The sequence below is a fragment of the Chaetodon trifascialis genome, chromosome 8 (genome assembly GCF_039877785.1).
Source record: "Chaetodon trifascialis isolate fChaTrf1 chromosome 8, fChaTrf1.hap1, whole genome shotgun sequence".
NCBI classification, from domain to species: Eukaryota; Metazoa; Chordata; class Actinopteri; order Chaetodontiformes; family Chaetodontidae; genus Chaetodon; species Chaetodon trifascialis.
In genome coordinates this window covers 10,557,006-10,581,863 of record NC_092063.1, presented here as the reverse complement: position 1 = coordinate 10,581,863, position 24,858 = coordinate 10,557,006, and the positions used below count along the sequence as shown (strand labels likewise).

Sequence of the window (24,858 nt, the reverse complement as noted above, 5' to 3'; positions counted from 1 at the left end):
GTAAACATGATTAATTGCGCTATATAAAGAGTGCATGACACAGTCAACTAATATGAATCCAACAAACTGTAAATCGCTCCCTAAGCTTTAGGGATCATCATACACACCCACAGCTGCAACACCTCAAAGAACGTTTGTGTTTCTGCAATATTCTATGTGTGCTGCGTCTCTGCTGGCCTAGCTTGGGGGGGGTTCAAGTGGGACCTCACAACTTAATAGGTAAATAATCCCCCTCCCCAACCACCATGCATGTACATCCAGTCTTTTAGATTTGTATGTACACTTACATTTACACAACCTGTTCATTTACCCACCCTCCCTCCACATGTCAACTTGTCGTCTCTCATTTATTTCACTCCGCTCACTGCTCCTTTGATCTTTTTTTAATTTATTCCATGTATTTTGCAAGTTCCATATCTTGCCTTTCTCATTTTAGCGCTCTCCTCTCCTCTCCTCTCCTCTCCTCTCCTCTCCTCTCCTCTCCTCTCCTCTCCTCTCCTCTCCTCTCCTCCCGGCTATTGATGGGTGTCTTGCCCAGTTGCCTGCCTGACCATTGAGAATAATGAATTCATGTAGGCAACATTCATCTCACACCAGTTCAGACAGCCAAAATGAATTTCAGAAACACCTTCCCAAGCTCTGGCGACTTTGTCATTGTGTTATAGACCTTGGCTCCATCAAGTGTGTCTGTGTCTCACTGTGTTTGTCTATGTGTGCGTGTGTGTGTGTGTGTGTGTGTGTGTGGGTGTTCCTGCATGGTTCCTGCTAGAATAATGAGGCTTGTAGGGGCCAGCTGCTTGGGCTTGGCATTAACCCGACAGATGGAGCCAGCCTGGGCTCCCAGCTCTGCATATGGTGGCCAGGAGGAGAGCTGGCTAATGGAGCGCACCCACCCACCCACAACCAGACCCACACCCCAACCCAAACCCCATGCACACATGCACAACCAAACTTGGCACATAGCTCTCGGAGAGGTCCCAAATGCATTTTATTATAAAACACAGTCTGCTAATTCTGCCTGACTTGCCTTGACCGATGTTGACAGGACTGTTCTGGAGGATGTGTTTGTGCGTGTGTTAGTGTGTATTGCTGACAGGGCTCTCGAAGTGAGGGGGCAGGTTGTCAGAGTCATATGCCACATGCTCTGTCACCTCCTATTGATCCCTTATCCCCTCCCCCACGGTGCAAGACAGGCTGACAGACAGACCCCCGCTACTTCGCACACACCTCTGTTTTAAACAGTCCGCAGTCATTCACCGCCTCTTTTTATTCATTCTCTCTCACACTCTGCACACAGTGACATGGAGACTTTTGATATGTCTGCACGAAGCTGTCTGAATTTCAAAATGCTTCTTTCTCTTGCTATTTCGGCATTTCACACTCAGTAAACCAATAAATAAAATACCCAATATGTTAAGCTCTGATTCCGACAAATCTCTTAGAAAATAAATTTCTCTTGCTCTAACTTTTGGTGATTGTTTCAATTTAGATTTTATTGTCCCAGAGGGAGATTTGTTCTCACAGTCAGTACAGCATAAAAAGATAAACCTAAATTGATCTGATAAGTGACATGAAAGGATTCACGTTCAATTTGACTCGATAAAATGCTGTCAAACCCCAATGCTGCTCCACAGTGAGTGAATCTCCGTTTAGTGTAGATTTATTACGTATGCCTGAACTGCTTCTGTCCCTCTGATGACTCGTTCTGATTACCAATACGGCCGATCGCACAGCACAGGCGTTATCAATAACATATTCATGTTTATTTTGTCAGACGACTTTGCGAGCATGACAGGGATTTGAAGGATAGCTCGGTGTGACTCAGCTGCTTTGCCTGGGTTAACAGGTAGTGTATAATGTCATCCTTCTTTCTGTGCGCAATTTCCCTAATCAATAAAGTTTTCTGACTCTGAATATTATTGACATTATGGGGAATGGGGTAAAATTTGAAAAACTTCACATGACGTCCCCTGGTAATACTAGGCCTGTGCAAATAGGGCTTTATGATATGGACAAATGTAATTTTTACCTGTAAATAAAGTTTTCAGATTCGTCCGCCTCACTGTGAATATAGTATAAAACACTCCCCAGGCTTCCTCTCTGTCTCACCCACCACAAACAGTGACTGCAGACTTTATTTTAGAGACAAGCAGACCACCCTCAACACAGTCTCTCCAATTCAAATGCAACCACCGTGCGTGCACACCTTTTGTGAAATGCTAGTAAATACGAGACTGTCATCGGTGTCAGAAGAGTCTACTACACCCAGTTAGCCGCTCACATCTGCTCCACACTGTGATCACACAAACCTTCTTCTCTGGATTTCAGAAACAATAAATCATGAGAAATAAGATTCTTATCATTTGATGTTTAGCTTTATAGAACGCCTTGTGTCTCTAGTGAGTCCAGTAACAGGGTTGTGTCCAAATATGTATTGACTTTTGTATAATATAAAATATATAAAGAAAATAGTTTGAGCAGTATCAGTAGCCTAGATTGATTTGTTCTTTGGGGTGCACGGGAGCATAACAATAACACTCCTGACAGTAAGTTGCCAAAAGCTTCTTGAATATTGACTGCAGATGTTCTGCAGCCGTGAGTGCGGCTACAGCTTTGATAGAGATGCTTTCCTTAGCTTGCAGGCTCAATCAATGGCATCTGTCATTAGTCTTCACAGTCCTACAATTGACCTTCATCCGCCTCTGTTTTTGTGACTTTGTGAGAGAGGAGGGACAATAGGAGCAGGATGATGATGAGTGATCGACGCAGAGAAACAGAGGGATCATAGGCAGTAGCATCATTTTAATGTTGCTCATGACTCCTGTTGCAGTTACTTCCACTGACTACACAGATCTGTTGCTGAAAGCTGTCAGTGATACTGTATGTTGCTGATGTGTACATGGCAGTGTGAGTGGGGGTGGGTGGGAGTCGGAGATGTTTCCTGACAGCACTTGGCTCTGTTAATAATGCATGTCTTGTCACCGAGGGGCAGATGCGGGGTTAGATTGCTGTATTGGGGTATTGATTGGTGTGAGCATCTGTGCATCTGTATGTGTGGGCTCATATGGCTGTGTGCAAATTGAAATCGCCAGCATGTACAAGAGCTTCATGTATAAAATGATGGATCTAAAAGTTTGAAAACTAAATCAAAAAACTTTCCTCTGAAACAGCAGGTTCAGCCGGCTCAGACTGACTAAGGTTCATGGGCTCGTAGCCTGTGTGTCATATATGTTGTTAATCTTCAGTTAAAAATATTGAAAGGTCTTTTTTTTTGTAATTAGCTCTCACAAAGCAACACTCAACACCAACATCTCCTTCCTGAAACAATGTCTCTGTTACTCTAGATAAACCACAAAACACACTGTCAGCAGTTTTCAGGGATTATTTATTCACCAGGGAGGAGCTCCGAAGAAAACTGTTGAGTGTGAGGTCTGTGGATTATCCTGAGGAACAGACAGACACATTGTTGCTAGAAAGTCTTGCTGCTGTTTTGAAATGTAATGTTTTGAACACATTAAGCACCATAAACAGAATTTACTTCACGTCAGCTGTGTAGGGTTGATGGCAGAAAACACGATTTTCAGTAAAACTGAGCAAACACTTCCAAAACCAAAAGTACATACATGGCTAGATGCAAGTTGTGGTAAGTAATAAGATGTGTTTGTAGCCATGCTAGCAACATGGGGATGGTAATATCAAACACTTTGATCCAGACTGAAATATTTCGACAAATATTGGATGAAATTTTGTACAGACATTCATGGTGCCCAGAGGATGAATCATAATAACTTTTCCTTTTGTGGCACCATCAGTTAAAAGTTTAAACTTATTCAAAGCTCTGGTTTGCGGCTAAACTAATTCCCATTAGCCTCAGCAGTACTTCAGTTCAGTGCTAATTAGCATGATGTTAGCATGCTAACACTAAAATAAGAAGGTGAACATGAGGTTAGCATTGTCATGTTGGGTATGTTAGCGTGCTGATGTTAGCGTTTAAGTGCAGCCTGGTAGAGCTGTTAGCGTGGCTGCACAGTCTTCGTCTTGTTTATAACAGGATGAACCAACCCTCTGAGCAAAAGAGAACAGCCATAAAAACTATCCAATCTACCGCAGGTGTCCAGAGATAAGTTCCCTGCCTCCTGTACAACATGGTTTGCTCATGAAGAATACATGAGTGTACATCATAAGTAATGAATAGAGTCCAAGCAAAGAAGTAAATGTCTCTTTCTCCTTTCAGGACAGCGACCTGCTGACATTTAACATCTCAGCCCATCACTCTTGGTGGAGCGAACACGGGCCGGGCTGCGTGAGGAGAGAGATGCCACAGGCTGCGGGGGTCCGCACCACAGAGAGCCACTCCTACATCACCGTCATGGGCTGCCTCATGGACTACCAGTACATTGAGGTCATGCATAGCGGCACACAGATTCTTGTTGCTGTGAGTACAAGCTGGCAGTGTGGCTCTGCACTTTCTCCACATGCAGATATGTACAAACATACAAGTGTGAACATGTCACAGGAACTCATCACATTTCATACCCCACACCAGCGGCGAACTCACTCACCGTGGGATTTCATGTACGTGAAAGGTGAACATGATAGAAGGGAAGGTGATGTTTATGTTTCCCTTCAAGCACTTTTCTTAATATAATTCCACAGCGGTCGGTTATTTTGTCTGACGCTGCCTCCCTTCCTCTGCCCCGGTCACTGGATGAAAAATTGATCTGTTGTTTTGTCTGGCTGAGACTCAGACCTGCCAGCTGCTAACAGGTTACTCAAACACTGGAGGGGCTGTTATTGTCCTCTTTATACAGCTCTGTATGAATACACCAAAAACTCACATCCTGCCAGCATGCACATTTGCACACACTCATGTATAACTGACTAATCTGATATTGGACGGGAGCCAGGACCTTCTTAGTTGCCAGCACAGCAGGCACTTGGGTTCAGACATCAACATTACACACATTTACTCACAGTGGCATTTGCTTGCACACACTTTGACTCAATCGCAATGTACGTAAACACACTCACACCTGTTTTTCTCACTCAGCAATGCATGTAGAGTGGATTTAACAATGGCAGTAGGTGAGCAAGAGAGAGCTAATATGCAGAAGCTTCATCAGCCGTCGGTGGGTTTCAGAGTTCTGTTGGTTTTCATTCTTACCATCTAATCTTGAGCTAATTTACACCTGGGAGAGCACCGTGAATGCCGCTAAGAACGTGGCAGATTAGAAAGCTAGCGGAGGGAGCCAGTGTAGAGAAGCACTGGATTGTACTATTCATCCCATCACCCCCATGGAGAAAAGGCAATAAAATGGCTGACCTCACTTCATAGCCCCAGCTCTTTCGCTGAACCTCATTAGCCCTTCCACTATAGGCAGTGAATTGGTTTATTCCTGGCTGCACATGAACTTTTTGAAAGATGGCAACACTTTTTAGCGTGCGCTTTTACATGGTATTGTCCGAGCAAGCATTCAACGGCATCAATGTGGGAACAGCTCTCGAGAGGAGCAGAGAAATTTGTGCTGAAATCCCAGCGTCTCAAATGGCATCATTTTCCTTGTGTCCTCCCAGGCTAAAAGCCGGGCACTGCCAAAGAAAATAAGAGTCCTTTGAGATGTCCACTCTTGTTGTGGTTTGTCCTTATTCCTCTCCGGTGGACGAGAGGGCCGGGCAGAAAGAAAGAGTTGAAAGGCTGAATGAAAACAATAAGAAGAAAGTGGGGTGTCCCTTTTGTCTTTGTTAGAGGGGTTTCAAGGTTGCCGTGAGAGGCCATTAAATATTTAGTGTGGGCTCCAAGGAGCATGTTTCATTAAGATGAAAAATGTGGATCCATTGGCCAGCAACAGAGGCATCATTGTCATCTGTCTGCTCAGATTCATTGTGGGCTAGAAATAAGCCATTCAGAAGTGAAGGATTTGGTAAAGTCAGCTCTGTGTTGTTGCCTGTTGCCGCTACGGGCTACATTCAGCCAAGAGGTATCTTGAAGGTTTAAAGGATGAGCTTGAAGTGGAGGCAACCTTTTCAAACTGGGATAATGTATTATTCATTGATTCATCACTGAGAGGAATATTTTGCTCCATCTCTGCCCTCATCCTAGTCTTTGTCGCCTTCGCTGAAACCCAACTCGTCCTGCAGTGCATATTGCTGTTGAATAGCTTCGGTTTTCTACGGCTGTCATAAATACGACTGAACTTCCCCGTCAGTGTGCTCAACAGAAAATCCACACACACCTCTTTCCCTCCCATCCTATCCTCCCTTCACCCTATCTTCTCATGCTCCTGTGCACCGCCTTTCGCTGTTAAATAAAACAGTCGAGTCTGAGAAAACATCTCCGGTGAGATGGAGGCTAGTTAGGAAGAGAACGTACGAGAGTGAACAAGAAAAACTGTGCAAGATGTGAAATTCAGTTTACATCTGTAGACATAACTCCTACACACTGAAGGGAGTAGTGAAAGATGTGAAGGGGTTGTCAGAGCTGCTGAGCTTCTCATAAAACAGGCAAAGAAAGTGCTCACACACACACACACACACGCACACACAGATATATATCATTTAGCGCTGGTTATTGCTGCCACAGGCAATGCTTTCTTCTGTTGCCTCTCTATTCCCTGGGAACCTGCATTGGGAGGATTGTGTGGAAGTTGATAATGGGAGGAGCGGCGGCCTGCGTCATTCTCTCGTTCCATTGCTCATTTCCTATTTTTACATCTGTCCGTTCTGTCTGTCTCCCCGGCTCCTTTTTCCTTTTCCTGCCCACTGTTTGACCTTCGTGTCAGTCAAGTTCCCACTAAGTTAAATGACGAACATGACGATGCACTTCTCTCTCCCTTGCCTGCATTTCTCCCTCCCTGTCACTTTTGCTCCTTCTCTTATTTCCTCTGGGGCTTCGATGGCTCTGTCATATCAGTCTATAGCACGGCTTACTTGACACCAGGGGTCAGGGTAGTGTGGGCGACGAATAACGGCCCCAGGTTGATTAGAGGGGCCCTCTCAGCAGGCCTGGTGTGGGCACACCCCTATGATTACTGCTTGGGGCTGTGCTCTCCTATAGGGTGGGGTGTGTGTGTTTTATGCTTGTTGAGGTTCACTCAGTTCAGCGGCATGAAAACAGAATCGCCCTCCTCCTGCCCCCAGCCCCTCACTCATCCAAAAGGTCAGGGTGCTCGCTTTGATAAGTCCATTAGTCCGTGTTGTGTTTTCGAACTCTCATGCTGAACAGCCATCGCCGCCGTGGTGAATATATCTTTTTCATTTCATGTGTGTGCAGCACGGGGAGCCAACTGGAGGGATCTTTGATGTGCTCGTATTTGAAGTCCACTAATGTGTCCAGGATCAGTAAATGGCCATGCATTGTCTAGTATAATAATAGCATCAAGAACCTCTGCAATGTGTCAGTGCTGACATTGCATTGTAAATGCACTGTAAGTTTTAGAGCATCTGCTTCAAAGGATTATAAAGATCCCGGGATTAAAAGACTTATGATGCAGTGGTGAGCAGTTATTAGGTCTGCTGGCTGCTGCCAAAGACGGGGAGGAGAAGAGAAAGACCTCAAGACCAGAGGAGAGAATTAGTCTCCAGCGGGCCACTGAATATTGTGTCAGGCTACTCGCGGTACATCACAAAAACAAGACTGCCCGCCATTATACTTCAAAGGCTGTCTCTGCCAAGAGCTTTAATTGTTAATCTGTTTTGCAGGGAAATGGATTTTCCTCAGATTAATTTTACTCTAATATTTGGTCTTTTTAAACTTCTGAGAGTTGGTAAGATGGAGAAGAGGGAACAGAGGGAAAAACAAGCAGCATTAAAGGAGTAAACTTTCTCTAGCCTCATGCTTGTTTTCCTCTCTGCTTGTTCATTGTGTACTGGCTGTTTTATTCATCTGCCTTATTTTGCCTTCTGTTGGTTTCTTGTCTCGGCCCCATTTTTCTCCACTTCACCAGTCATGTTTGCATCAAAGTATTGCATTCAAAAGGTTGATAGAAACAACAAAATTCTAAAAAATCTAAAGGTTTTACACTTATTTTAGGTGTTTTTTTCAAGTAAGTAATGGGATGGAAACACCTTTTCCTATTAAATTCGGACTCAGCAAGCATTCACTCACATGACTTATAAGTTGTTTTCACTCAGAGAGAAGAAGAAGCCATTTGTGCTTTTGGCGTCCTACTGCCACTTTCAGGCAAACCTGCATGGCCTAATTTACTCACTTTAAACCAGTTGATAGAAACCTAATTCACATTTTCCTTTTTTCCTGTTTTTGCAACATTTCTGAAAGTTTGCTTCAAATTCACTTGAGAATTTGATTGAAACGCCGCTGCTAAGTCAGACCTCATCTAAAATCCTGTTTGGGGTTGCATGTGAGGAACTAGCATTTCTTTCTTTCTTCGCACAGCTTTTATTTCGACACGGGCAGCCTCTTGTGTCTGCGTGTCGTGTTTTGGGACACCAGCTTGCTTTTATTTGCAGTCATTTGATGTGGAAGATGCAAATCAGCACAACAGACAGTTAACAACCTCATGTAAGCTGTATGGATCTGTGCGTGTGTGTGTGCGTGTGTGTGTGCACGCTCACATTTGGAGAGGGGGCTGGGCAGAAAAGAACAGGTGGATTCGGTCTCTACAGTCCCTACCTCATCATGTTTTGTCATTAAACATGCAGCTGCCCACAGACAAACACACACATCTAATTTTCTGCAGGGACGCCTGCTCCTTATTGTGAGGCTGAAAGTCCTGTGTAATTAACCTACAAGACATCTGCACCACCCCCTCTCCCTCTCTCTTTCAGCTCTTCCTGTCTCCCACGTGACATATTTTACCTACGAATTCCTTTCATTATAGTTCACTTAGTGAATTTTCTCCTGACACAGAGCCACGATCAATAGTGTGTTAATTAGCGTGTAGATATCCACCGCTGCACACACGTGCACAGGCCAATAGACTGTGGAAAGGAGGCATCTTTAAATCCATATGAATTCAAAAGACTAAAACGCAGACAGATAAAGGGCTGCAACCAACAGTTATTGAATTGATTGAATGATTGATCTGTTAATTATTTGTTTGAATATTTGATTAGCCGCCTTTAAAATTTCAGAAAAACTGGAAAAATGCCCATCAAAATTACCCAAAGGGGCATCTTCCAGTTGCTTGTGCTGTTCAACTGACTGGCCAAGACCAAAACAAATTCAATTTGCGATCATATCAAACAGAGAAAAACAGCAGATTTGGCAAGTATTTGGCATTTTGGCCATGCTAGCTGCATAGCTCAAGGGATGGCAGTGTATCTGTCTGTCCATTTTATACAGATATTCGGGGTCTCCAGAGGATGTATCCTCCCGAAGTTGGTGATCCCCTCGCTTCTCCTTTTTCTAGCCTAATGTCAATTAATATTATCTTCTTGAGGCATGCATATCAAGGATGTATTTATGTTTGATTAGTGTGCATTGTCAAAAGTGGTTATGTGTCTTTATAGACTGGTACATTCAGTATAAACCCGACCTTTATTAGCCTATGCAAATGCAAGTAACCTTCTATAGATCAGCACCTGGCCATCTTCTCAGCCACATTTTCATGAATGCTTGTGTCCTAAACTTCTTTTTGCCCTCATTATCTGAGAAAATAAACACAGATAATGCTGAGCTATCACAGGTATCTCCTTTAGTTTCCTCTATAACATAGTAAATGATGGCCCACTGGAGAACCACGTTACGTTTGATGTTTTCCCACATCGAGCGGTGAACTTTTTGTGCCCGGTTTCCTGCCATCTTGCTTCCTTCTGTCAGTTGTCCAAGTCAGTGTTCACTGCTTTGCAACAGAGACAGAGAGCAGAGGGGAGTGCGGCACTCACTGTTAGAGCAACAATAAAACAAAGACACATGGAGAGGAGGAGACAAAAGATGACAGAAGAGATTTGCACATTGAGGAGTGACAGTGATGTGGAGACCTGTGTATGGAAAGTGACTAACAGGAAGGAAAAAGTTCGGCTCGGAAGGAAGAAAAAACAAATGATTGACAGCTAAATGAGTTGGTTTTGGTGTGGCACGTCCTCACAGGCAGACTGAGATCTAGCCTCAGACGACATGCGGGGGCTTTATGAGCTTAATTAATTTGACGTTAGTCTCTAAAGTGATCCCTGAAGTCCAGGAGTGACAGCGGGAAGTCAGAGAAGAAAGCTGTGTGTGTGTGTGTGTGTGTGTGTGTGTGGAAGAGAGGATTTATTTTATGATTTAAGGCCATTTAATATGCAAGGATATATAAGTGGAATTGTCACTTTTTATTGAGGACACTGACCTATATTGGCTAAGGACAGCCATGCCTCCGGCAAAAAGCCACCAAGTGTTCGCTGCTCTGATCTGATTAGCTCCCTGTACATCACGCTAAATGTACCGAAGCCTTAGAAGAAAAAAAAAGCTAGAAGACAAAGTGGTTTAAGATCAGCCCGTGGTGGGAGTTTCTCTCAAAATGAAAAGAAGTCACGGGTAGATAGGGTACATTATAGCCCATCCAGCGTCCAGACTTTATTGCTGCCAGCGGTTATCAGTCAAGGAGTGACAAATGGTGATTTGCTGTCTCTGAGCAGTGACAGGCGCACTCTCATGGTAGGGCATTTACTAATTAAAGGAAATCAATGTCATGAAATATCTGGTCAGAATAGTCTGATCACAACCGCTATTTAGTGTGCAGTGAGGCTTTAGGTAGCTCAGTATGTCAGTCATATTGTGTGGTTTTTATCTTTTCGATTTAAAACTGGCTTTATATTGTCATCCTCGCCTCAACATCTGTGTGGTTTCACTGACTACGTGTCTTTGATGAACACATCTGTAGGAGGTGAGAGCTTCATTCTTCCTCTGCTGCTTTCTCTCTTTAAGGAAAGCAGATTCCTACACATGCGTGAAGGGTCACTGAATGGGAAATGATGGGAATCATATGCTAAGCTGTCATATGAACACCTATAGGAGTGTACCATTGAGTAGGCAACTCCTGCGAGATGCTGACATACAATCCAGGGGCCCGTTTCGCCAAATTTGCAACATGCAAGCTGGGATTTGCAACACAAGGTAATTTCCTCTCACTTTAATTGTGACACGTTTCTCTCATCAAAACAAACATCGTGCTTGTGTCCTGCAGGGCTCTCGACGGACAGTCACTTGTGAGACGTGACGTTGCTTCCGTGTGCTATCTGTGGGTCGGTACTTGCAAATTGCTTTTGTGAAACAGGCCCCACGAAGGCGGTTTGAGTAAATGCATCCTTGAGTTTAAAGATTCATCAGACACAAAGGAACTGCACAGCGTTTTATCAGACTATGACACAGGGTTTTGCAACTCTGGAGTAGTAGTCACGGCAGCAGTTATTTTATCCTTTGTCTCGAAGGTCGACAGGTAAACAGTGGAATTACCTTGTTCATGTTGCAATATAATCTACCAGGAATTTGCTCTTACATGTTTGATCGGCCAGTGTTACGCCCCGTTGCCAGGGAAAATGATAAAGTAAAAAGAGTGAAAAACTACAGGAACACGACACGTTTGCCTTTCTTCGGTGTATTTGCTTTTGTTAGCTACATGCTTCTCTCATGCTTCTTCTCAACACGGAAACAGGCATCAACAATCAATCGCTGTGCAGCACATTCGCCACAGACTTGACAAAGAAAATAAAAAATGCAATTGAGGTTCCAAAAATAACTTATGTATGTGCATTCTCATAAAAGGTAAGTAAAAGGTTGTAAACAAAAAGTGATATGATATGAAATAAACTATTTTATCTATAACACTGTCTCTGTTGTCATTTCTGTACCTGCGAGGCAAAAGCAGTTGAACACAGAACAGATGATCATCATCATTTTAACTTTTTTAGCTCAGAATACATGTAAACAATGAATTATTATTCCTTTTTTAATCACTGTTTAACCCTTTTAGCTCAGAATACATGAAAACAATGAATTATTATCTCAACAAATGAAAAATCATGAATTATCTTTAGCCATAAGATCCTTGGTCATTTTATCATGCTCAACTTTATAACCATGACACCCACATAGTGTGTTACCATATGACTGCACATTGCATTGAGCCAGGTTCATTACTTTTGGATGACCCTGCTTTTTTCCCCCAAGAGCCTCTGCATTTGCACTCCCGCTGTATCAACACAGTGGTCTCATTGAGATGAGTGAGGAGGTTGTGTTTCTCCACTTAGTGGTGTTTTTACTAGCCTGATGCATTGTTCTCCACTACAACCATCAAAACACCAATTAAGAGGATATCTTTTGGAAGAGTGGCGTCCATCCAGTAGAGTTGCAGAGACGTTATGAAAATTAAGCAAGCGGCCACTCATGCATAGATATTAAGTCATACGAGCACACGCTTTGTGCACATTTTTACTGGAAAAACACACATGGACATGCACACAGACACATTGTAGTTGAAAGCAAGGTGTGCCCCCTGCTGTTAACACCATCTTGTGTTTGACACTAGCTTTATACATATGCTAATTCCCCTCCATTTCACCGCCGCTGTAATGGATGGGGTGAGACCAGCAATTAGATAGTAGAGAGAAAAAAACCGAGTGAGAGGGAAGCAGAGAGAAGAGTTATGTATCTTATCTAGCCCACACAGAGACAGACCCATTCTCTTTTCTACGACTCCACACCTGACTTTCATTCATAAATAAAACATTTAATCTACATCTGGATGAACTTCAATAAAGGCCAAATATATTGCACGCATGAAAAATGGAATGAAATCCAAATGATAGAGATAAAAGAACTGCAAACTGCACGTCATTCTTTGTTCCTCGTATAATTATGGAGGCCAAGCTAAGTTATAGGTTGAATGAATGTTATATAAATAGCCACCATCACACACAGTCGATCCCCCTTGGGTTTTGTGTTTGTGTACCCAGTGTGTGAGGAGGGCAGCGTGCCCGACGCTGTTTTAATTGGCATGGCAGAGTGCCAAGTGATGGATGGATGGCTGGGTGGAGTGAGACTGTCTCTCAGTGTCTGTTTCTGAGTCGATGACAGCCATCTGCCAGTTCTACAGGCTATTCTCAGCACTGTGTGTCGGTGTACGCTGTGCTCGTTCTGTTGCTGAGCTACCACTGCATGTATGCTCCATAAGTCAACTCAGTAAGCATCGTCAACACAGATACTACAGTAAAGGAGTATTGTGTTCACAGTAGAGCTGTGAGCGTAACACTGACACCTTTTAAGACTTTGCGTGTCTGCCTGTGGTGCTGTGCAGGTAACACAGAATGGGTTTTTAGAGGTTTTTATTTTTTGAGCTGATGAAGCTGATGAGAACGGTGAGACTGAACTCAAAGGAGTGCCAGAAAGCCAAAACAGTGAGCTTAAAGAAGGGATGAACGACCCCTGTAACATTACACACAGTTATTTGTCCACTGTTATCATAAAAATATTGATTATAGCTGCTTTAAGGCTGCAACCAGGAATCATTTTTATTTTCAGTTTGTCTGTTGATTGTTGTTTTGATGATTGATTAATTGCTTACTCTGTAAAATGAGTGAAAATAATGAAAAATGTCCATCCGAATTTCCTGAACGTAAGGTGACGTCTTCATGTTGCTTGTTTTGTCCAAAATCTAAAGATCCTCCATTTACAATTTCAATTTTCACATTCGCTGGAAGATGAAAGCTGTAAATGATTATTTTTTTTTGCTGATGGTTCCCCTCGAGTTACTCTACATGACAAGATGAAACGATACTTGATTACTGAAATTGTTGGCAGTCAATTTTCTATCAAATAATCAATTTCAGCTCAAGTGTTGCACAGTGTTGCATCATCATCTGCCCGCGGGTGGATCCCAGAGAACACGCTGTCACCACCTCTCAAATCGAGGCCGTATCACCACAAAACTTGCTCTTTTTCCAGATGTTCTGCACCATCTTTTTGTCCGTCAGCTGCTCATGAACCGCACACAGGCACCTCTGCGGAGTCTAACCTGTCTTGTTTGCTTGTGTGTTCACAGCTCCTGGGCTTCGTGTACGCCTGTTATGTTGTCAGCGCTATCACTGAGGAGGAGGACAGCTGTGAGTCGCTTTACCTCACCCCTACACACACACACACACACACACACACACACGCACACACACACACACACACACAGTCTTTCTTGAAACAGAGCATTGTAGCAACTAATGAATCACACCCAGACCCACTCACACAGATGAGATGGAGTTGAGGGGAACGGGGCTTCATCTTTCTTCTCTCATCTCCCTTTCCTCCCGTCTCACCCCGCACTTACACTGCTCCCGCTCTCCCCTTTCTCCTTCCTCTCTCCTCCCCCACACCAGCTGGGCCCTCTTTCTCGATCTCTCCCTCCCTCCAAAAACCAAAGACGCCATGTGTTCGCTCTCCACACCTCCTTCAGCCCATTCTTCCCTTCCTCTTTCACGTGTGCGCTCGGCGCCTCGTCTCTGCTCCTCGGCGGTCTGTGTGGTCCTCGCTGTTGTTGTAAACCTCCTTTAATGTACTCTGGCTTTCACTTTTCTCACTTTCTTCTCTCCATGTGCCCCCTTGTTTGTCACTCCAGCTGTCTGCTGCCTGCCTGGGTTGGACTGGGATCGCACTTCCCCCCACTCCCTTGTTCACAAACACACCTTCCCTCCTCATGTCTGTCTCTCTTGCAGCTTGTCAAATCTGAAGTGGCTCCTCAGTGTGTTATGGAAGTACTCAAGCTCCTTTCTGTGTTGGCGCATGTTGGTCCGTGTTAGACCTTTCACATGGAGTCAGACGAGGGCAAGAGTTAGCCCGGACTGTCATGCAGAGAGCAGGCAGACAGAGTGTGGGAAAAGGCGATGGGGAGTCATGAAATGAGTCATAAGAGAAGACGGAGAAACCAGAGACAGACGTTTTATGATGAATGACCCAGCTGCTGTGACCTCACAGGCAGCGGGTCAGAGGTCCTGCTGGAGGTTAGCCAATCAGAAGGCAGGAAACATTTGATCTAAGGGTTCAGTGAGGGTCATAAATATCTGATTAGCACTGCAGTAACTCTTCCAGGACGCACAGCGACGTGGACATGCGTGAGAATCTGGATTTACACGTTTTGGCCTTGGAAATTTTAGCCAATGCTTTGAACCCAAGCGGCTGAATGTATAAACTCTCTCTGAGGATTAGCTAAGATTAAATGGAGTGTCTCAGGTATTCATGCTAATTATAAAGTGTCTGGAGCCTGGCTGTAATCATGTCAGTCCCTTTTGTAAGAAGCACAAACTCTTTGATTTGACAACAGCGTAATGAACAAAGCACTACATGCGCTAATTGCATCTTGAACAGCAGACTCTTATAATTTGGGGGAATCGTGATGTGGTTTCCGTGTGTAGACCGGTGGTATAAAAGTCCAAGCAGTTCTGTGGTGGTCACATACCAGAGATTCACTGGCTGTGAGTGGTTAGCATCACCACCCCACCCTCCCAGCTCTGGGCAGTACCACTTAATCACCAGTCACCTCTAAGTAATCTCTGGAGGGCAATAGCATTTCAGCAGGAGGCAAGTCAGCTAAAAAGAAAAAGACTTTCCAACCTCAACGACTTTTCCTTTTCCTTTTGTTTTCGTGACATTTGTGCTTCGCTCATTCCCCGTGTGCGCTGTTGGCACAGATTGTGTTTGTTTGAACTCATAGCGGACAGTCATCCACACTCAAAAACAGAGATAAAATAACAAGAGAGTGACAGCGAGAGGTGAGTTTTGGGGTGAAAACAGAACATGGTGTGATTTCTCTTGGTTTAATTATTCTACTCTGATCCAGGCTGTGCTGGAGTAAAACACTGCTACATTGCTACCAACTTGTGCTTCTTTGTTATTATAATCAGCCCTTTGCCTGCACACACACACACACACACACACACACACACACACACACACACACACACAAATGAACGTTTTTGTTCATGCAGACACAGGTGCACAGACACACACACACTCACTCTTAGCAACACAAAAACCTGCTCAGGCACTTTGCCGCTCTCATTTTCCCCTCTCATTTGAAGTGTAGATTAAAGCAGGTTTCTGCATTGAGCTCCCTGGCTGCCTCAGCATCTCCCCTCCTACTCAGAACTTTTCCTTCCCTTTACATCTCCCTCACATTGCCCTATTCCTGTTCTCCGGTTCTTCACAGGGAGATGGAATAACCCTGTATCAGAACCAAATTTTATTGCGTTTGAGAATTCCTCGCTCTCCCTGTCTCTTTTCCCATCTCTGGCGTTGCGAGCTTTAATGAGGTGCGCTTGTAAAAAGTTAGAGGTCTCTGGTCACTCGTTGTATCAGCCTCATTAAGCGCCTTGCTGGTCAATAACTTCCACAGTTGATTGCACCTTACCACAAGAAGAAAGTAAGTAGAATCCTCCGGAGGGGCGGAAAGAGAGAAGGAAGAGAGAGGGAGGTGTTTGAGCCGAGGAGGGAAACAGGAGATGGGCCAATATGCAGGAACAAACAACACGAGACAAGATGAGCTTTTCACGAATAAGGAGATAAGACAGGAATTCCTCTCACGCCGAGCACTCTCTCACTCTCCAGGGAGACGGGTGAGTTAGATTTGAGTGCTCAGGCTTGCGTAAAGAGTAGCGGAATGAAACACACACACACACACACACACACACACACACACACACACACACACACACACACACACACACACACACACACACACACACTCGCAAGAAGCCAAGAAGACACAATGGGCAGAATAACAAGCATCATATACCATCAGCTCAGGGTTTGACATAGCTTTCAGGCTTTATTACTGATACTGTGTGTGTGCGTGTGTGTGCGTGCATGCATGCGTGTGTGTGTGTGTGTGTGTGTGTGTGTGTGTGTGTGTGTGTGTGTGTGTGATCTCCCTTTTGATGTGACTTCCTCTTTCACTTAAAAGTGCTTGTGTGTACATGTACACTCCCACACACCTATATGCCGCATGCATTTGTGTGTTTAGCTGACTGTGTGTGACTAACTGTTGGCGTGTGTGCGTTGTGTGTATTTGTACATGTGAATTTGTTACAGAGAGTTATCGGTGGTGAGCAGACACACCGACAGAGCGAGTGGAGGGGAAAATCCTCTTTTGTAAAGTAGGTCATGGAGTTAGAAGCCTAGCGCCGGGATAAGCTCGCTTTAGCATGTCTGCTAATTATGCTGCCGCCCTCTGTGCTGAGTCACATCCCCAGAAAATCCTCCAGAGCAGACAGAGAAACTGCGGGGATGGATGTCTAGGTGGCATTGTATCCTCAGGTAGTAGAAAAGATTGAAAAGGTCAAAACATCCAGGCGGCCTCACTCTGTTTTTATGTTATCACCTCAAAATGTCTTAAAATGGGATCAAATAAGTAGAACATTCAAAGAGTGCGAATAGGTCTTTTTCACTCGTGGGACTGAATTCCATTTAGTTGCTTCAGTTTCAGGATCCTGATATTGTGCATGTTGGATCACTGCCACACTGACTATTTCTGCATGCACAAAGTATTCTAGTTTTTGCCCATTTTCTGCAAAAAACAGTGCTGCATGTCCTCTAAGCTGTTTACATGGCGAATGAAAATGAAGATTCGCTAGTGTTCCTGTTAACATGCAGCCGTGCATGCTCCACTTATCAAACAGATACCATCCATTTTCTTGAAAAAGGTCGATGTTGCAGTATATTCACGTATCCAGAAACCTGTTGATATGCAAGTCATGCATAATGTTTAAAAGTAGATGTGATTCTCCCCCCGACCAGAAATGTAAACTTTTCTTAAGTATTTAGTGCAAGCTGTTGGCTTGGCAGTGCACAGACTTGACCATAAACGGTTGAAAGAGGCCATGTGTCACAAACTGCAGTAAAAACCCCAACTGAGATGCAAAATCTGAATGTGCTGTATATATACATGTCCAAAGAATGCTCATAAAAGCATAGGAAAATGTTGGAAAATGACTTGGAAAATGTTCCGTTCAAATAACCTAGTTAGTTAGTCGTGTGCATGTTTCTAATGTAATCATCGTGTTTCCAGAAGCAAGTATGGCAGATTGTAAACGATCTGAAGACATTATTTGATTACTGCGTGTACACACTTTGGCACATACGATGCCTGATTACTGCGCGTGCAGACAGTTCTTTATTGACAGCTCCCTCACTCTCTTAGCTCTGCAGCTTACACTTTGATCATTCTTCTCAGTCTGTGTAGCCTGATGTAAGTCTGAGCATCCACCCAACACGACTGCAGCTCTGATCAGGCAGGTAATTGAAAACACCTGTGTGGGTGCGCAGAGCCTTTGAGCTGCATTTTGATGCAAATGTGTGCTCGAGTTTGGATAGAGTGGTAAATATAGCCAACATTATGCATACATTTTTCCACATAATCAGCAGGAGTGCTTCCCTGTTGTATTACAATATTTTGACTAGCGCTTGCTGGATCTCTGTTCAGTTATTAACAGTCAGACAGGAACACATTTCAAGCTTTGTCTCTTTATTGTATAAATGAAGTTGAATGGAGCTGGGTCTGTGCATGCATGAATATACTGTATGACAGAGAATAGAATAAAAGCAGTGCTGGCCTTTGTATGACAGATTGTAATTGTAGTTACCAAGAATAATGAGGGTTGAACATCTGACACCCAGTGACAGGAAGAAATAAACACATTGGCAGCGTTTTGTGTATTCGGTGTTCATTTAAAAGAATCTGACCAGACAACCTTTCCTGAGGTTCTCCTGGTCTGTCTTTGCGTGGAACCTTCCTCCTCTTTGCATAGATGATTAACTTTAAAGACACTCTCAGTCAAACATACCTGAAGTTTTCATATGCAAAATAACCAAGTATAAAACAGCTGAACCGCTATTTAAAGTAAATGAGTGGCCTGTATGGCAATGATGGCTGTGTAATGGTGTGTGAGGATGGAGATGCAGTACTGCAGAACAGAGCCAAGTGTGAGGAACTCCCTCCTCCATTGGCTCCATTCGGCATGTGTTTGAGACGGAGAGAGAGAGAGAGAGACCACAACTGTGTCTGGTAACTCACCTCTTACAGCATTACAGCAGACAGGCTCTGAAGTCTTGAACTATCCGTCTGCCCTTTATCTCTCTCTCTCTCTTTGTCTCTGCCCTGTCTCTCCTTGTTTTTCTCGATCTTCCTAACACCACGCTCCTTTATTCTCACCAACCCTGTTTTTCCCTTCTGGTCTTTTTCCTTTTATCTCCACGCCTGTGTTTCATTTCACTGTCAGCTCGCCAACCCCTTCACACACAAACACACACACACACATGGTGGGAGATGCAACAGTATACTGTAGTTTGACTCTCAGTGTCTCTCCTGGTTCTGCACAAGTCCTCTGATTTCAACCAGTTTCCACTTGAAGTGAAACATAATTGTCTTTCGTTACTCCCTGCTAGTGTAGGGGCTCCGCATAGATGCCTGAACTGTTGACCTACATACCTTTCATTTCTTACTTACTAAAACAGCAAGGAACTGAGCAGAATCACATGCATTGATGCTGCTTATATCTATTTCCACTGCCTATAACTGCATTAAAAAAATTCCCATCTTCAGTGGTATTTTCTGGTCATTTTCTTTTCAGTGCACTGAAATATTCAGGGGGCTGCATAGAAGATCCACCTTAACATCCGGGGTCAGACCAAAGCATGTTATAATTAATGGGAAAAAGGTTCAGAGATGGGGATGGAATTAACAGGCTGACATACACAGTACAGCATGTAGGAGGGATGGAGCACAGGGTCATAAATGGTGCTTTTAAAAGGTGCACCACAAACAGCTTTGACACATAGGATGTCTTCATTAGCGTAAGAGCAGCTTCTGCCACTTCAGGGCACCTTTTGAGGCTCAGATTCTGAGCTTTAAGATGTTAGATACGCTGTGATTCCCCCGTGTTAATTATAAGATTACTAAATCGCTTTCCTGCGCGTGGCTACTCATTTTTCAAGGTATTCTGTAATGACCTGAAATTTTGACCCGTTCGGGAGTCCGTAGATCACCGAAGGCCGTTAGAATTCTTCCTCAGGAGACCTTAAATATCCGTGCCACATTTCACAGCAATCCATCCCATAGCCTTCACGATATTTCACTCTGAACCGAAGTGCTGGATTGACTGACGGATAGACCGATGACGCCGTCCCCACAGTTGCCAGCATGCCTAAAAATGGCAACCATCATTATCATCTAACTGGATTCCTCAGCACAGTTTATCATGGCAGGGGGATGCTTCCCCACCTGCTCGTAATGAGAAAATCACTGGTACAGAAAAGATCAGGGAAGAGGTCTTGTGCGTGAGTGTGTGTGTGTGTGTGTGGGGGGGGGGGGGGGGGGGGGTGTATGTGTGGTGGAAACCAGGGCAGGGTCAGTGGAAAGGGACAGCCCACCACCACAACCACCACTGCTACAGCACCCTGTGGCTCATCCTGCCCACCTATCAGCATTCAGCAGACCACCCCTGCCTCCTCTTATCAGGATGGAACTGATTTGGCCTTACAGTAGTTTCCACGGCTGGTTTGTGTCTGTTTCTCCCCCACGGCTGCTGGTTCCCAGAAAGTAACAGATCTGCCCAGTTTTTTTTTCCGTCCTGTCGAACGAGGATCTGCCATTTGTTTGCTGTCTTTTTCCACTGAGTCAGGTTCAATCTCAGCTTCTCCTTTTCCTCCGCTCGTGGTGTTTACAGACGGCTCACGGCTCTCGGACATGCTGGCCTCTTTCACATGCACTCCTTCAGCCTAATCTCTTTGGCCCCCTCTGTCAGTCAGACCGACATGCATGCCCCCCCCCCCTTCCCCAGCCTTTGTGTCCCTTCATGAGTCGCAAGCCTTTCCCTTCATCTCAAAAAGCATCTCAAAATACGCAGCACTTAGGTTATCCCTCTCTTTCTCACGCAACGTAACGCTCATTTTGCTCATCTGCACCTCTCCTAGAGTCTGAACTCTAAAGTGAGAAAATAAAACAGAACGCGCTGAGCATCTCGCTCAGCGGCTGAAGGTCACCTCTGTTCCTGAGCGATAAAAAAAGGCTTAGGCTATTTTGACAGCTGGCCAGCTTTCACCTGTTCCTGAGCTTTCCCTCCGGCTGCAGGCAGATGCACTGATGAAAAAAAAAAAGTTGTATTATTTCTTTTATTTGTCAAAGTTAAAGCTAAAATAAGAGACTTGTGCTTCTTGGCAAGCTGCTCCTTTCAGGATCCCTGTATTACATCTGTCCTCCACTGGCGTCTGTTTTCCATTTCATTTCTCATTCAGCTTGTGTTTTTTGATCTTTTTTTTATCATGCATGTCTTTGCATGCACTTCAGTGTCTCACTCTGTTATCGTCTGTCTTATGATTTACTTCATAATTTATGTTTAATCCTTTGTTTTCAGTTGATTTTATTGGTGGATTTGACCCATTCCCACTCTACCATGTCAATGAGAAACCATCTCATCTCCTCTTAAAGCCCATGTACCTGTAAGTATGAATGTGCCGTCATGCCGCCGTATGTGTTTATGTCCCTGTGTGTTTTAACTCAAAGAGCAGGTGCATGTGGATATTCACATTTCGTGGTCATGAACAGTTTGGGTTGTACCTGTTGTACCTGCATGTAATTGTTTCCTCTTCAAGGTGACATTCCCTGATTTTCCCAGAAACTGTTCATTAATCAAAGCGAGCATCATTTTTCAAAATATTCTCAACTCTTATTCGCTCGCTGCAGAGCTTTTTAGGAGTTGATCAGGATCCAGGAGGTTACAAAACAACGGAAACTGGTAGCGATTGTGCAGACGGAGGAGGTTTGAGTCATGTCTGCAGAGTAAACGTCTTTCTGAAACGTGCTACATCCTGTCTGGGGCTGTAGGGAATATGAAGGTGTTTTTGTGTGTGTGTGTGTGTGTGTGTGTGTGTGTGTGTGTGTCACGTACGTGTGTCTCCACGCCGCGGGCAGTTGCTGATAGAAGCACATGGAGAAAAACATACAAAAATCTGTCTAAAATTGGATTAATCAATTAAGTTGTGCAGAGAACTTAATAACAATAAGCCTGGCAAGTCGTCTAATAATTCTCTGCCAACATGAAATGAATATTTTATTAGCTTCTTGACAGTTTAATCAGCTCCGTCTCTAATGGGAGGGAGGAAGTTTTCGTCTCCTCGATCTACTGGGAGTTATATCCTGGAGAAATTCATCCAGGGAAGAGCGTGTGTGTAAATGCGTGTAAATGTGTGTGTGAGCTGCCCAACAACCGCTCACTCTCTGCTATTTCTGCCCACGTTCTCTCCAGGTCTACGTAAATAGGAGCGCGTCCAGCGGGGAGGTGACACAGCAAGTTCCCACGGAGACAAAATGGCTGTTTTGACACAAACATCCCAGTGCACGGCGGGCACGCCACACATTCCTCCCCCTTCTTGATTTCAGTACTTTAACCATGTCGTTTACTGGTGCGCTGCCCAGAAAAGCCAACACATCTCAGTTAGGGTCCATTGTTGTCCAGGGAGGGATGGCGGGTTCAGGGAAAGGGGGGATTACGCTGCAACAAAGCCTCATATTGTGTGTTTAGGGAAGTATCAATCATTTCTTTTGTATTGAGGTCTCTGCTGGGGTCCCATTGCTGTGACCTGCCCATAATGGTTTAATATTCCCCAGGAACATGACTGTATACATGTACAGCATATAAATACATTGTGTGTGTAATCAGGGACTGCCCAGCATTCCCAGTCTGTGGTACTGTGTCTTAGAGGACTCAGTGATTTAGCATGTTATTGCTGGTTTGGCTCAGATCTTGGCCAGAGGGCTGAATTACAGTGGAGCCTGTGGAATGAGCTATTGTGCGCCGCCTGTTTACTTTAGGCCAGGATCTGTGTGCATAAATACACAAGCAAAGCAGGAAGAGGCAGGGGAGCGGAGAAGGTAGAGGGAGGGGAGGGAACAAAAGCACCAAACCTACGGGGGCATCTATCAAAAATAGAAAATGTAAATAATGAAACAAGGGGGGGGGGGAGAAATGTGGATTCAGAGTTTGAAATGTGAACTATCAAGAATGCAAAAGAGCGTTAGCGTGTAAGAGTTGTTCTAACACAGGGAACGGCATGTGAGTCTTAACTTTTATCTTATTTCTGGAGTCTTATTATTGTGACTGTTTCCACCGACAGCCGAGTCAGTATTTCTGAAGTGTCAGGTGTTGGAAGACGTGCTGAAAGCTTTGTTTTCACTTCAGCTCTCCTTTAACTGCAGACGCATCGGGGCTGCTGACAGGGGTGATCATTACACACACTCAAGCAAAGGTTACGCAGCATATTTTTAACTTCAAGAAAACAATAGAAACTGTTCATGGTGCACAGCAGTGTTGAGTCGTATGGGTATGGTCTTCAGTGTAGACGTAGCTTGGTTGTTCCTGAGTGAACCAGAACATTGTCTACTATCAGTAAAGCGGTTTAGATTCTCAGTGGTGATTGTGATTGTTTTATAGCATGTTTTTTACAGGGTTTGTATTGTAATTATGTGTATAACATATTAAGTATTGACAAAAATAACAAGACTGATGTCATCAACTCGCCCTATTCGAGCTGGTTAAACAGCAACTGAAAGCTTCCACTGAGCAGGCTCTTACTCGGATTGATTTTATTCTGACCCAGCAACATAACACGTCTTTATTTTAGGTCACAGTGCACACACGTGAGTCATATCTCCTGTGCTGATTGGTAGCACTTTTTTTTGTTCGTGTTAGATCTCTCAGAACTGAAGTCAGTTTTGAATCGGATCCCGTCGCCTTACTGTTTGTGTGAATCACTACTGCTCTCTGGTGTTCAAAGAGTTCATGTACACGTTGAAAGGCTGCTGAGTTTGTGCTACAGGTATGCTCGTCCATAAATCTCCACGATTTGTCTTAAAATGATTTCACGTCTGCAGGTTACAGTAAATCTTCAAAAAGCGTGTTTTTGCAGGATGAGCCAGCACTTTGCCCTGACTCTTACAATGTTTCACTCATTTACTTCTTATTATCGGTTAGGATAAAATCTTCCGTTCACTCACTTCACCTGAATCCAGAACATTGTCAGTGTGTTTGATGACAGTAATTCTTGATGCTAAGTTTGAAACTGCCTGTTTAGCTTGTTTTGTAATCAAAAGAGTTGTGATGAAAGAAGTAGCTTTTTGTTCTCAGCCCAGTTTTGTCTGTTGTCAGCACCTAAAAATATCCAGCTGCGTGTCAGATTCCTCTGTGATATTAGATGTTCCTCACTGCCACATGGACAGACCACAAGCTGTTATGATTCTGAAAATCATCAGACCAGTTCTGCTGGCTGATTTCAGAACAGTGAGCGTGAACCATGTTGATTTGATTGGTCGCCTCTCTATTGGCAAGATGCAATAATTTGTATGTCATTATTGTCTTCAGAATTTAAGTTTACACACTCTTGGTAGGTGTGTCGGTTAGTTAAAACACAAAGCACCTCATATTGTAACATAATCAGTGTTAGTAGTCAATGCTACTAAAATCGTCATGAAAAACTAGTCTTCCTCTCAGTGCAATACAGCCTCTTCCTAAACCCCGCTAACTGGACTTAGTTGAAACGGTTGTGTATGTATGTGCTAGTGCCCACTGAAAAAATATTCCACCTGTTTGTAGATAATTCTTTTTCTTTGTATAGAAAGTGGAAAACGTTTTTTTTTTTTCTTTTTTGCATTTCTCTTTTCTATTTCGTGTCCTGTGTTGCCCCAACCCCACGTGACCTGATTGTGTAATCCTATTTATCCAGAACTGTGCTTTGTGTTCATGTAAATAGGTGTTTGTTAATAAAAGAATGTGCTCTTTTAATGATTTTGTCATGTCTGCTCTTTGTGACGTGCACTGGCTAAACGCTAACAATGACCACACACATATTGAACAGCTTGAAATGTTTATTAAGGAAAAATATCTGTACAA

General features: G+C 43.9%; 1 protein-coding gene across 2 annotated transcripts in view; it reads left to right on the top strand.

The window, feature by feature from the left end:
• Positions 1-24,750, top strand: part of nkain4 (sodium/potassium transporting ATPase interacting 4) — a 45,393-nt gene extending 20,643 nt beyond the window's left edge. The window contains exons 4-7 of one of the 2 annotated variants that reach the window (XM_070968612.1): positions 4,235-4,435; positions 13,977-14,037; positions 21,328-21,412; positions 22,219-24,750. In XM_070968612.1, coding sequence (XP_070824713.1) covers positions 4,235-4,435; positions 13,977-14,037; positions 21,328-21,412; positions 22,219-22,228 — 357 coding nt within the window. In that variant the 3' untranslated portion in view covers positions 22,229-24,750. The remainder of the gene's footprint in view (positions 1-4,234; positions 4,436-13,976; positions 14,038-21,327; positions 21,413-22,218) is intronic. The other variant, XM_070968613.1, reaches the window with a different exon arrangement.
• Positions 24,751-24,858: the final 108 nt, after the last annotated feature.